General features: G+C 38.2%; 1 long non-coding RNA gene and 2 gene segments (V, D, J or C); 1 reads left to right on the plus strand and 2 right to left on the minus strand.

Annotated features, from left to right (window-relative positions):
* The window catches only part of LOC125910333 (T cell receptor delta constant-like), a 168,017-nt gene that overhangs the window by 129,983 nt on the left and 24,507 nt on the right, over nt 1-13,527 (minus strand).
* The window catches only part of LOC125908834 (uncharacterized), a 132,177-nt gene that overhangs the window by 99,514 nt on the left and 19,136 nt on the right, over nt 1-13,527 (plus strand). The gene's annotated exons all lie outside the window — the stretch shown is intronic.
* Nucleotides 9,416-10,378, minus strand: LOC125908813 (T cell receptor delta variable 1-like). The segment is given in 2 exon segments: nt 9,416-9,970; nt 10,147-10,378. Coding segments are annotated over 2 exon segments (492 nt in total).

The raw sequence follows: 13,527 nt of genomic DNA on the forward strand, positions 1-13,527 counted from the left end.
GAGAGTGTCAGCATCTTCTCATTGTTCTGAGAGTTGTGTTAGTGGCATGATTGCCCCCTGGAGGCCAGACAGAGGAGCAGCCGCCTTAAAGTATTCTAGGTCTTGGATCTCCAGGCTGGCTGCACATTAGAAGAAATTGAGGAGTTGTAACAAAGAGGCTCAGTCCTGAGCACCTAGACCACTGGAGATGTGGGGACACATTCCAGTATCACCACATTAAGGTTTAACTTTGAGTGAAACATTAAGATGGAAATGAAAGCAACTGCTCTGAAATAAATCTAAACATACCCAGAAGCAGAATCACTCATAGAAAGCAGTAGGGTAAATAAAAGATGTCAGGGGGATGGAAAAAGGAGATATTTTACCTGTATGTTTACCTGTATGTTTACCCGTCTGGGAGGTTAATCCGTTTTAGCAAATCTCCCCCTGGGACTCGGAGTTTGAGCGTGACAGATTTTTGGTGTGTATTTGTGACGTGCCCACGAAGGTGCTCATTTTCATATATAAGTTGACTGCTGATTACCCAAGTTGGCCTCCTAATTCTTAGACCTTACTTTTCACTCAGCTTTCCCTGGGTTCTGGGTGGCTGGAATATTAGTAGGGGCCAACATCACTGAGCTCTCAACTGAAACTGGATCAAGGGCTTGGTTTCAGTGCCAAGACTAGCATTTTTGATAGTTCTACTTCAACACCAGCACTAATTTAAATTTTATCTTTTCAAATCATAAAATCACAAAAATTAGAATTAAAGGGCCTTTTGAGGTTCCCCAGGCAAACTTCCTTATTTTAAAGATCTGAAAAAAAGACATAAGAGCATTTTATATTTGGCAAACAAATAAACATAAATTATAGCTACCCTACTTTTGTACCTTCTTCTCTGTCCTCATTCTCTAAGTTGTTTCTGGGAGTTTCTGTTTCTGGATGTAGAAACTTCATGGATGTAGAAGGTTGTGGATAGATGGAGGGAGGAGAGAAACACCTTGAAATACCTCTCAGGCCTGTGCCTGAGGGACAGACTTCAAGTTATGAAGTGACTTTCTGCATGGTCCTAACTTCCTGGTGTGCATCAGGGAGGGAAATCTGGCAATGTGTTTCTAGATCCAGCTCTATCTGCCCTATATTAAGGGCTAACAGAAATCTGGACTCTAAGGATACTGCTAATGAAGTCTTAGAAGGAAGTAAAGACTATGTTATTGGGAACTGGAGGAGGGGAATCCAGTTCAAGAGTTGCAGAAAAATTTTGAAATTACCTCCTATAGTTATGCAGAAAGCTGAACTCTGTTGTAGAGCTGGGGAGATTTCAAAGCAACGTAAGAAGGTTTCACCTGGTTTCTTCTTGCTGCTTTTAATGAAATGAAGAGAAGAGAGATAAATGGAGGAAAGAATTGTGAAACAAAAAGGAACCAGGACTGGATGAATCTGTAAATTCTCAATTTATTCTAACAGAAAAAGATGCAAAAATTAAGATAGTGTGGCACAAAGAAAAAATGTGACAGTGTGACTATATAATCTTTGATCAAAACTTCAGAAGGATTGAGGGATGGGAGTATTCAGTCACACAAGGAGCTCTTTCAAGGGGTTTGGATGTGACTTCCAACCACATGATAGTACTTCTAGGAAGCTTAAGAGAGATGTTCCTCAGCTATCTGAGCAGGGGCCACAGGTACAGGTTATCTGGAAAGGATCTGTAGGTGTGGCTTTTTTCTAAAGGAGTAAACTTCATTGAAATCCATGGTGGACTCAGGAAGTGTTTGAGACAATTATTTCAGCAGAAACACTACCAGATTGGATTGAAAGTGACAGTGAGCAGAATAAAAGTAGGAGTTCAGTGTCGCCTGGGTGGCTCAGTCATCGCCTGGGTGGCTAAGCAGCCTACTTCAGCTCAGGTCACAATCTCACGGTTTGTGGGTTCGAGCCCCGCATCTGGCTCTGTGTTGACAGCTTGAAGCCTGGAGCCTGCTTCAGATTCTGTGTCTCCCTCTCTCTCTGCCTCTCTCCAGCTCATGATCTGTCTCTCAAAAATAAATAAACGTTAAAAACAATTAAAAAAAAAGTTATCTGAACCATTGCCCATTTTCATCTTATAATATTATTGCTTACTCAGTCTTATTATACTTGACAATTCTTGGAAATTTGTGTCTTAATCTTTCTTTTGTCCTAGATATATGGCTTGATGAGAATAAAGCAAATGAACGGGAAATGGAAGAGAGACAGTGTCATATGTAGGTGATAAATACCATCATTTATATTTTTATAGATGCACCAGATCTTTGTTCATTTGTTGAATAATTCAAAGTCCCAAGCTTTGATGCTTATCTTGTGATGGAGATACATGTAAAAATATATTCCAACAACATATAATATATTTGCTAGTGATGATTGCAATGAAAAATGTGAGACAGGGTAAAGGGGAAGAGAGAATGTGTTAGGTAGGTACTATCTATATTGGAGTAAAGATGTCTCTAATGGGGTGGCATTTGAGCAGGGATCTGAATGATGGGATTAAGGAGACTATTTGAAGCAAGAATAGTCTAGTAAGAAAAACCCAGATGTGGAAGCCTGCTTGGGGCACTCAAGGGTAAGAGTGACCCCAGTAGAGTAAGAAAGGTGAAGGACGATGGGAAATATTCAATAAACTTGAGAGTCTTCTATTTGTTATGATCTGTGTAATGTTGGGAATATCGATGTGAAAGAGACATAATCTCTGGTGTCAAGAAATTGAGTATCCTAGAGGAAGAAGGCAATAAATATAAAAATATACAAGGAGATAAGTGCTGTTCTCATAGATAAGTACAAATTTCAAAGGGAGCCAGATGAGAGAGACTTTAAACTTGCCTAGAAGATCAAGGAAGGCTTCAGAGAGAAGAAGTCAGAGGACAATGAGGAGGAGGTAGTGATGAGGTTGGAAACTCCAAACAAAGAGTAGGGTAGAGGGAAGGATGGAGACAAGAGATGTATTAACTCATGATATTTCCTGAATTCAGTATTTTGGTAATTCCAGGTCTACATTGGTGACAGATGTGTCAGGAGATGAGGCAGCTAAATGAGAATCTTATGTGGGCTTGTGCCAGGCTTAGTCTAAAAAGCTGTGAGAAGTGAAGTAAAATACCTAAATTTGCCTTTTACACAGAGCTGTAAGGTAAGACAGTATCACCAATTAAAACAAGAAATGTGGAGGCAGAAGATCTTGAAGTAGGGGAGGTGAAAGGTTATGGGTTTTAGGTTTATACATTTTATATTGCTCAAGGGTCACCTGACCCAAAGGCTGTGAGCTGTATACATAGGTCTGGTGCAAAATCAAGGTTAGAGGCATAGTCATTAGCATATATGTATTAGCTGCAATCTAGGTGTGGACAAGAATTAGACTAAGGTGGGAGTCAGGAAAAAAGCAGCATTAAAAGCAGGAAATAGAGGAGAATTGACAACAGGAATCCCATAGTATCACTGACCTTACAGTGTTTTAAAATTTTATTTACAAGACTATTTGGCCATGTGGACTGTGACCTTGTAGGAAATAATTTTTTGTGTATTTGTAGTCCCAGGAACTGTCCTTGTGCCTTGCACATGGGATACTTAATATATGTATATTCAAATGAGTGGATGAATAATTAATTAATTAAGGACTCTATGGCTTAACATTTTTGCTTGATGCTCCATCTTTTAGTATGACATTTCATAGCAGTAGTTCTTTGTGTCTATATTTTTATTACTTTTTTTATTGTACAAGGAACACACATTTATTGAAGAAAAATTAGAAAAAGGAAAGCTATGGCACAAAAACAGACACTCAGATCAATGGAACAGAATAGAGAACCAAGAAATGGACCCACAAACATATGGCCAACTAATCTTTGACAAAGTAGGAAAGAATATTCAGTGGAATACATACAGTCTCTTCAGCAACTGGTGCTGGGAAAACTGGACAGCGACATGCAGAAGAATGAACCTGGACCCTTTTCTTACACCAGACACAAAAATAAACTCAAAATGGATGAAAGACCTCAATGTAAGACAGGAAGCCATCAAAATCCTTGAGGAGAAAGCAGGCAAAAACCTCTTTGATCTTGGCCGCAGCAACTTCTTACTCAACACGTCTCTGGAGGTAAAGGAAACAAAAGCAAAAATGAACCACTGGGACCTCATCAAATAAAAAGCTTCTGCACAGTGAAGGAAACAATCAGCAAAGCTAAAAAGCAACTGACAGAATGGGAGAAGATATTTGCAAACGACATATCAGATAAAGGGTTAGTATCCAAAATCTATAAAGAATTTATCAAACTCAACACCTGAAAAAAAAATAATCCAGTGAAGAAATGGGCAAAAGACACGAATAGACGCTTCTCCAAAGAAGACATCCAGATGGCCAACTGACACATGAAAAAATGCTCAACAGCACTCATCATCAGGGAAATACAACTCAAAACCACAATGAGATAACCACCTTGCACCTGTCTGAATGGCTAACATTAACAACTCAGACAACAACAGATGTTGGTGAGGATGTGGAGACAGAAGATCTCTTTTGCACTGCTGGTGGGAATGCAAGCTGGTGCAGCCACTCTGGAAAACAGTGGGGAAGTTCCTCAAAAAACTAAAAATAGAACTGCCCTATGACCCAGCAATTGCACTACTAGGCATTTATCCACAGGATACAGCGGTGCTGTTTGAAAGGGACACATGCACCCCCGTGTTTATAGCAGCACTATCAACAATAGCCAAAGTATGGAAAGAACCCAAATGTCCATTGATGGAGGAACGGCTAAAGAAGATGTGGTATATGTATACAATGGAGTATTACTCAGCAATCAAATGAATGAAATCTTGCCATTTGCAACTATATGGATGCAACGGGAGGGTATTATGCTAAGTGAAATTAGTCAGGGAAAGACAAATATCATATGACTTCGCTCATATGAGGACTTTAAGAGACAAAACAGGTGAACATAAGGGAAGGGAAGCACAAATAATATAAAAACAGGGAGGGGGACAAAACATAAGAGACTCTTAAATATGGAGAACTGAGAGTTACTGGAGGGGTTGTGGGAGGGGGGATGGGCTAAATGGGTAAGGGGCATTAAGGAATCTACTCCTGAAATCATTGTTGCACTATATGGTAACTAATTTGGATGTAAATTTAAAAAAATAAAATAAAAAAAATACCCAGAAATTTCAAAAAAATATCTACTAGATTAGATTTAAAAAAAAAAAACAAAAAAACAAAAACAAACAAAAAACAAACAAACAAAAAAAACAAAAAAAGAATATCCTTTTCCCCAGGGGCACCTGGCGGGCTCATTCGGGAAAGCATGTGACTCTTGATCTCAGGGTTGTGAGTTCAAGCCCCAGGTTGGGCGTGGAGCCTACTTAAAAAAAAAAAAAAAAAAGAATATCCTTAAAAATATTCTTTTCCCCAACCAGCTGAATTGGATCCTTTATCCAAGTTATGTAAATACTTGCTACCATTATTATTATGGATCCAAGTATCTCATCTACATGGGGTTTTGGGCTCCCACACATGGGACACTGGCAAGTGACAATTCACTCAAAACAAAAGCTTGACATAACACAGTAAAAAGGAAAAGAAAAACCCAAAGTTTTATGTGTGTCTCTGCACATGTGTTTGTGAGAAAACACACCCACACATAATGTTAAAAGGCCACACTACCCTGATTACATCCTAAGCCTAGGCATATCCCTGTAGTTCTGACCACATTCAAATGTCTTAATTCAATGCGATTTTGGATACCCACAATTCCTTTCTTTCAGCTGGACAAAAATAGCCAGGTTGCTCTGCAAAAAGAATACAACTTATCATCATGCTTCTGTGTTGGGAGACATTCTCGGTAAAATTTGAGCCCAGCCTCAAAACTTGTGGATTTATCTGTCTATTCTTTATTCATTTATCTACCTACCCACCCACCTATATTATCTATCTATCTATCTATCTATCACCTATTATCTAATCATCCATCCATCCATCCATGCATCCAACAAACACTAACTCATTTCTTTGGAGCTCATGAGTTTTTTTAGAACTCATTTCAGTTCACTAGCCTCTCTTTCTTACCCAAGAGAGAAGCACTTTCATGATGCTAAGCCTTCACTTTTCACAGGGAATGACTTACCTCCTGTCCATTTTGTAAAATCCCACTGATCCTTAAAATTCAGGTTCAATTCTTTTTATTTTAAGTAATCTCTACCCACAACGTGGGGCCCTAACTCATGACCCCAAGATCAAGAGTTGCATGCCCTACCAACTGAGCCAGCCAGGCCCCCTGGTTCAATTCTTTTTTGGAAAATGGTTCACAGACTCCTACTGCAAGCCCACACTGTTATCTTCCATCTTAATTTTATGGTACTAAGGTTGTGTATCCCTCTTTTATTATGTAATAAATTGCTTCCTTCAAGATCTCTCAAAAAAAAAAAAAAAAAGAAAAAAAAACTAAGCTAAAAAGTTACCCTGGATTCCACTATCAGGAATAACAATTGCTAACATTTCATGTCTATCCTTTTAGACCACTGCTATCAATAGAAATACAATCTGAACCACATAAATAATTTAAATTTTTTAGGAGTCACATTAAAAGAAACTATAAATAAATATACAAAATTAATTTTAAAAATATGTTATTTAACCTGATAAACCCCAAATATCATTTCAACATTAGTTAATAAATAAATATTAATGCGAATGTTTATATTTTTTTCTTCATGGAAGTCTTTGAAAGCTGGTGTATATTTGACACTCACAGCACATCTTAATTTGGATTAGTCACAATCCACGTGTCCCATAACCACTGTACCCTCTGGCTATGTTTGCACAACACAGTTCAAGACTCCTTTTGATGTATAAATAATGATATGACTATACATAAAATTGTAATTCTCCCTCCACAAAGTGCAGGTCATATAAAACCTATAGTTTTGTAAGTTTTTTTTTTTTAATTTTTTTTTTAACGTTTATTTATTTTTGAGACAGAGAGAGACAGAGCATGAACGGGGGAGGGTCAGAGAGAGGGAGACACAGAATCTGAAACAGGCTCCAGACTCTGAGCTGTCAGCACAGAGCCCGACGCGGGGCTCGAACCCACGGACCGTGAGATCATGACCTGAGCCGAAGTCGGCTGCTTAACCGACTGAGCCACCCAGGCGCCCCGTAAGTTTTTATAATAAGTTTAATTTTAGAACAGTTATAGATTTATAGAAAAGTCATGAAAATAGTACACATAGATTCCATACACTGCACACCCAGTTTCCCTTACTATTAACATCTTACAATGGTACATTTGCCACAATTAATAAAACAATACTGATACATTATTAACTGAAGTTCATACTTTACTAGATTTACTTTGATTTTACCTAATGTCCTTTATCTACTACAGAATCCCACTAAGAGACCACATTACATTTAGTTTTCATGTCTCCTTAGCTCCTCTTGGCTATGACTAATTCTCAGGTTTTTCTTATTTTTCTTAAACTTTCTTTTTAATTTAAATTTTATTTTATATTAGAGAAGGGGGGGGAGGGAAGGAGGGAGGGAGACAGCCTGAGCTGGGGAGAGGGGCAGAGGGAGAGAGAGAGAAACCCAAACTGTTTCCTTATTTCCTTATTCCTTTTTTTGATGCCTGAATAATATTCCATTGTATATATATATCACCTCTTCTTTATCCATTCATTAGTTGATGGACATATGGGCTTTATTCATAGTTTGGCTATTGTTGAAAATGCTGCTATAAATATTGGGGTTCATGTACCTCTCAAATCTGAATTTTTGTGTCCTTTGGGTAAACACTAGTGCAATTGCTGGACCATAGGGTAGTTCTATTTTTAACTTTTTAAGGAACTTCCATGCAGTTCTCCAGAATGGCTGCACTGGTTTGCAGTCCCACCAATAGTGCAAGAGGGCTCCCCTTTCTCCACACCCTCGCCAATACCTGTTGTTTCTTATGTTGTTAATTTTAGCCATTCAGACAGGTGTGAGGTGGTATCTCATTGTGATTTTGATTTGTATTTCCCTGATGATGAGTGATGTGGAGCATCTTTTTATGTGTCTATTAGTCTCTGGATGTCTTCTTTGGAAAAGTGCCTATTCATATCTTCTGCTCATTTCTTAACTGGATTATTTGTTTTTGGGGGTGTTGAGTTTGATTAGGTTCTTTAGAGATTTTGGATTCTAACCCTTATTCAGATATGTTGTTTGCAAATATCTTCTTCCATTCTGTAAGTTTTGTTGATTGTTTCCTTCACTGTGCGGAAGGTTTTTATCTTGATGAGGTCCCAATAGTTCATGTTTGCTCTTGGGTCCCTTGCCTCAAGCAATGTGTCTAGTAAGAAGTTGCTGTAGCCACGGCCAAAGAGGTTTCTGCCTGTGTTCTTTTCTAGAATTTTGATGGTTTCCTGTCTCACAATTAGGTCTTTCACCCATTTTGAATTTATTTTTGTGTGTAGTCCAAATAGTGGTCCAGTTTCATTCTTCTGCATGTTGCTGTCCAGTTTTCCCAACACCATTTGTTGAAGAGACAGTCTTTTTTCCATTGGTTACTCTTTCCTGCTTTCAAAGGTACTTGAACATATACTTATGGCTCCACTTCTGGATTCTCTATTCTGTTCCATTGATTTTGGTGTCTGTTTTTGTGCCATTACCATACTGTCCTGATGATTACAGCTTTGTGTTATAGCTTGAAGTCCAGATTAGTGATGCCTCCAGCTTTGCATTTCTTTTTAAGATCGCATTGGCTATTTAGGGTCTTTTGGAGTTTCATACAAATTTTAGGATTGTTTATTCTAGCTCTGTGAAAAATGCTAGTGGTATGTGATAGGGATTGCATTAAAACACATGAATTTCACTGGCTGACATCCTTTCCTTTCACTCTTCCCACTGCCACTGCCCTGCATCTTGGGATCACCTCCCAACTAAATCACTTGCACTTGAATCCTTATCTTCTTCTGGAGGAACAGAAGTGAAGACAGTGTGGGTATACAACTGAAAAATCCAAGTACATTTCTGATCACTAAGGGTCCGGACCTCAAACAATGTTAAGGGAGCTCAGTTTCACTCTCTCTCTTTCAGGATCATACTCTTCCTTTGTGGTGGGAAGAGGGCTGCTGGCAGCTGAATGGTTGTATCCTAGCCTCTTATATTCCCAGCAGTATTCCCAAGAGTTTCATAGTAAGTTTTGGGATGTAGACTTGGGGCAGGTACCCATCCTTGAAACAATTAACTATGGTCAGAGAGAGAAGTATGTTAATTGGCCAGGGAGTCCAAGGCTGGCGTCGGCCTCATCTAAACCCAAACATGGGGTAGGAGGATGCGTGGCTTGGTTATCCAGGGAAAATCCAGGTGTGGTCACCAGAAACAGAGGGATGGATGTTGGGCAGCAGAAGAGATAGATGCGTATCCTGATTGGTTATGGGATTTTGCGATGAAAATACTCTTGAGACTGGGATCTTGTAACCACAACTCTTCATCTGATACCAGATGTGGGAAGATTATTGCTAGAACATTCATCAGCTTCCTCTCTAGACCCACCAGTGCCACCCACCCTACCTTCTGTTTACCTTTTCCTGTTCTGTGGTTGTTTTCTCCTAAGCTCCTGGAGCAGGTGGCTGTTTTATGCTGAGCCCAGAGGGTTTTTGTATGGCTCTCCCTGTCATTCCTCTCACCGTGCAGCTTCTCCAACAGCACAGAAATAGACGCCTGAGTCTGTAGGCATCAAGCCTGTGATGGTGAGCCTTAGAGCTTTGTCTCTTGCCTGATATGACACAGAATATCGTCCTTTCTTAGTGTTTGTGCTATCAGAATAAAGATAAATGATTTCAGTCATCTTTCCATTGGAAGGCTGTTGAAACCAGCTCATCACATAGTAAGTATAGCTGAGTGTGAAACGGCAGAACAAATTCGCAGATTCTCCCTCTTGTTTATGCACTGAACTTGGAGATTGAGTGACGCTCTGTGTATTGCTGGAACCTGTAGAAAAGAAGGAAAAATAACTTAGCTGCTGACATAGCTTTCAAGAAAGCTATCAAATAGCCAGGTTTTCACCCAGAAAACAAAATGGAGAAAGGCACAGCTAAGTTCTCTTCTAACTTCTTTCCCAGGCCTCCTCCCTTGGGCCCTGGCTGCAGGGTTGGTGGGCTCCTTACCAAAGCTGATGAAGGCCACCACTGTGCACAATAGAGTGGGGAGTCTGGACTGCATCCTGGGGGATCTTCCTGTTAGTGAAATGGCTCTTGTTTGGTCTCCACCTGCCAGGCCCTTTGCAGTGTCATTGGAACTGGGTGGCTCTGTGGCCTTGCTTCTATAGAGCTGGCAGTGGGGTTTCTGCATACGTCAGCTTAGTCACACTTCCTGCTGTGTGTGCCTGCCTCCTGCCTCTTCCTCCAGGCCTCTGTTGTCTAACTGATAGATAACATGTCATGTATGGTTATCATGAAAGAAAACTTGCCCAATGTGGACATAACCAAGGGGGAGAAGTAGACATAAAATCCAACCAGGAGGTTGGTAATAATCTCATTACCCAGAGGTAATGCTGTTAACATTTTGTTGCATTTTTTTTCAGTATTTTTAAATGCAAATGTGCACATTTTAATGGAATTGGGATCAAATTAAAAGTATTTTTTGTGTTGAACATTATGTATATGAATGTGCCACCATGTCGTTCAACCGTACGTGAAATGTGATTTTTACAGCTTCAAGGTACTCTGCTGTGTGTCACTTAATTTGTTTACATATTATCGTTTGACATTGTTTTGTTTCCTTTTTTGACAGTTTTAAATAGGATTCAGCGGGCATTGTAAATATGTCTTTGCATTTCTGATAATTTGTTTGCATGTTAATTATGTTGGTTTAAAGTGTTTAATTGTGGAAAATTCAAACATGTACCAAAGAGAGAATAGTACAATGAAAGAGCATGTACTCATTTCCAGGTTCCACAATTATCAAGTCATGGCCAATCTTGTTCGTCTACACCCGCATCACCCTACACATCTATACCTCTTTCAGTTCTGGTTAGATTAAAGCAAATCCCAGACATCATAGGGTTGTGTCCTTTACACAGGAGGCATGTAACGTCAGGTTGTCTTTTGGTGTGTGTGTGTCTCTGTGTGTTGATCTATTGTTTGAATAGGAGTTGGTTTGCAAAATGATATTCTTATTATATCATTTCTACTTCATTTTTTAACTGAAGCATTTCTGTTAAGATCATTTTTCCTTGTCAATTATTTGATTAACTTTGAGGTTAAGTGTAGGATTCTTTCCATTCATTTGTCAGTTTGTAGGATAATGAGCTGATTCGCCTCTAGGGTTACCCAACCATCCCTGCTTGCCTGAGATGGAGGTGTTTCTCAGGACAAACACCAAAATAGTCCCAAGCAAATCTCAGGCAACCAGAATAAACCCCTAAAAGTAAATAAGGAGGATTGTTTTAGGAACTCATGGATTTAAACATACTTGATGTGTTTTAGTTGATTGGATTCATGGTCTTATTGATGTGGGAATTTCCCCCTCTTTACTAGCAGAAATCTTTTCAGTCTGGCTCCTGAACCTTTGTGACATGGCCTCTGTAATCTGTGATAGCTTCTAGTTTTCTGGGAGAAGATATTCTAGGCTCATTTATACACTTTCTTCCCCAGCGATGGAATCAACTATCTGTGATTAATGATAGATGTATTTTCTTTTTCCAGTTCTAATGTTTTAGTAATTTTACTGCAGTCATTAAGACATTTATTGAAATATAGAATAGAAAGAATAATATTGGAAATCTTTGACTGTTTCAAAATTTTAAGGGAATGTTTTTAATATCTCACTTTGAAAACAAATTCAAAGATTCCTTTCATCAGATTAAAGAAGTTCCCTTTTCTTCTGAATTTGTGAAGAGACTTTAATTAGAAATAAATGTTAGTGGGGCGCCTGGGTGGCTCAGTCGGTTGGGCATCTGACTTCGGCTCAGGTCATGATCTCGCGGTCCATGAGTTCGAGCCCCGCATCGGGCTCTGTGCTGACAGCTCAGAGCCTGGAACCTGTTTCAGATTCTGTGTCTCCCTCTCTCTCTGACCTTCCCCCAATCATGCTCTGTCTCTCTCTGTCTCAAAAATGAATAAACGTTAAAAAAAATTAAAGAAAAAGAAATAAATGTTAGACTTGACCAAATCACTTTTCTGCATTTAGTGACATAATTTTATAGTTAATATCATTTATGTGTGATATGTTGTACTATTATTAAACCTTCCTCATATTCCTGAGATGAATCCTAATCGATCATGGCGTATTAGTATTATCCAATGCTTGTTTAATATTATGTTTAGGAGCAATCATTGCTTTTAATAGGTGATATTGGTCTATAATTGTCCTTTGTCATCTATCTTTGTTTATTTTCATCATTGTGGTTCTCCTGGTCTCATAAAATGTGTTGAGTAGTAGTCTTCCTGTTTTTATTTTTCTCAGTAGTCAGGAATGGAAATTATTGGTCTTGGGTTTGATGTAACTTGCCTGTGAAACCATATTTTTGCATAGAGTTTTAAATTTATTTAATGTGCATTATAATTCAACTTTTCCAATTTTCTTGTCAGTTTTGCTAGACAATAATTTTTAGAAAGTTTTACATTTTGTTCAAGTTTTCAAATTAATTTGTATGGATTTATTCCTTGCACGTTCTTAAAATCATTTAAATTTTCATTGTGTCTGTAGTTACAATCTTCCTTTACACCATGTTTTTATATATTCTTAATTTCCTGATAAATCTTATCACAGAATTGTCCATTTTCTAATTCTTTTCAAAGAACCAACTTAAATGGATTCTTTCCTTTGGTTCTTTCTCTTTATTATCTTAATTGTAGCACTGATTATTACTATTTTTGTTCTCTTTTGTTGTTTACTCTTACTCTCTTTTAAAACTTTCTGATTGAATGTTTAGTTCGTTATGCTCAGTCTTTTTGTTTTGATATATTTTAAGGGTATAAAAACTCTCTGTGTGCTGCTTAGCTACATTGCTCAAGTTTTAAAATGTAGACCTTTCATGATTGTTCCATTGTAAATATTTTAACAATTCCATTATAATTTCTTTTCTGGTTCATAAATTATTTTATTTTTTTAAAGGTTATTTATTTAGAGAAAGAGAGTTGGGGAGGGGCATAGAGAGAGGGAGAGAGAGAATCCCGAGTGGGCTCTGTCAGCCCAGAGCTTGACCTGGGGCTTGAACTTATGAACCTGACCTGAAATCATGACCTGAGATCATGACCTGAGCTGAAATCAAGAGTCAGACCCTTAGCTGACTGAGCCATTCAGGTACCACTGGTTCATAATTATTTATGAGTCTATTTCTTTTTATTTATAGTTGTATTTTTACTAATAGTATCTAACTTTATTCATTGGAGTAAAAGAACATGATCTGTATGATGTTGATTCTTTAATACTTATCTGATTTGCTTTTTTGTGGTCTATTTTTCTGATTATTTCTTAGGGGTAAATTTCTGGGTGTAGATTTATGGAATGAAATAATTTTATATCTATTAACAAATTACCCTTAC

Source organism: Panthera uncia (genome assembly GCF_023721935.1).
Source record: "Panthera uncia isolate 11264 chromosome B3 unlocalized genomic scaffold, Puncia_PCG_1.0 HiC_scaffold_1, whole genome shotgun sequence".
Taxonomy (NCBI): domain Eukaryota; kingdom Metazoa; phylum Chordata; class Mammalia; order Carnivora; family Felidae; genus Panthera; species Panthera uncia.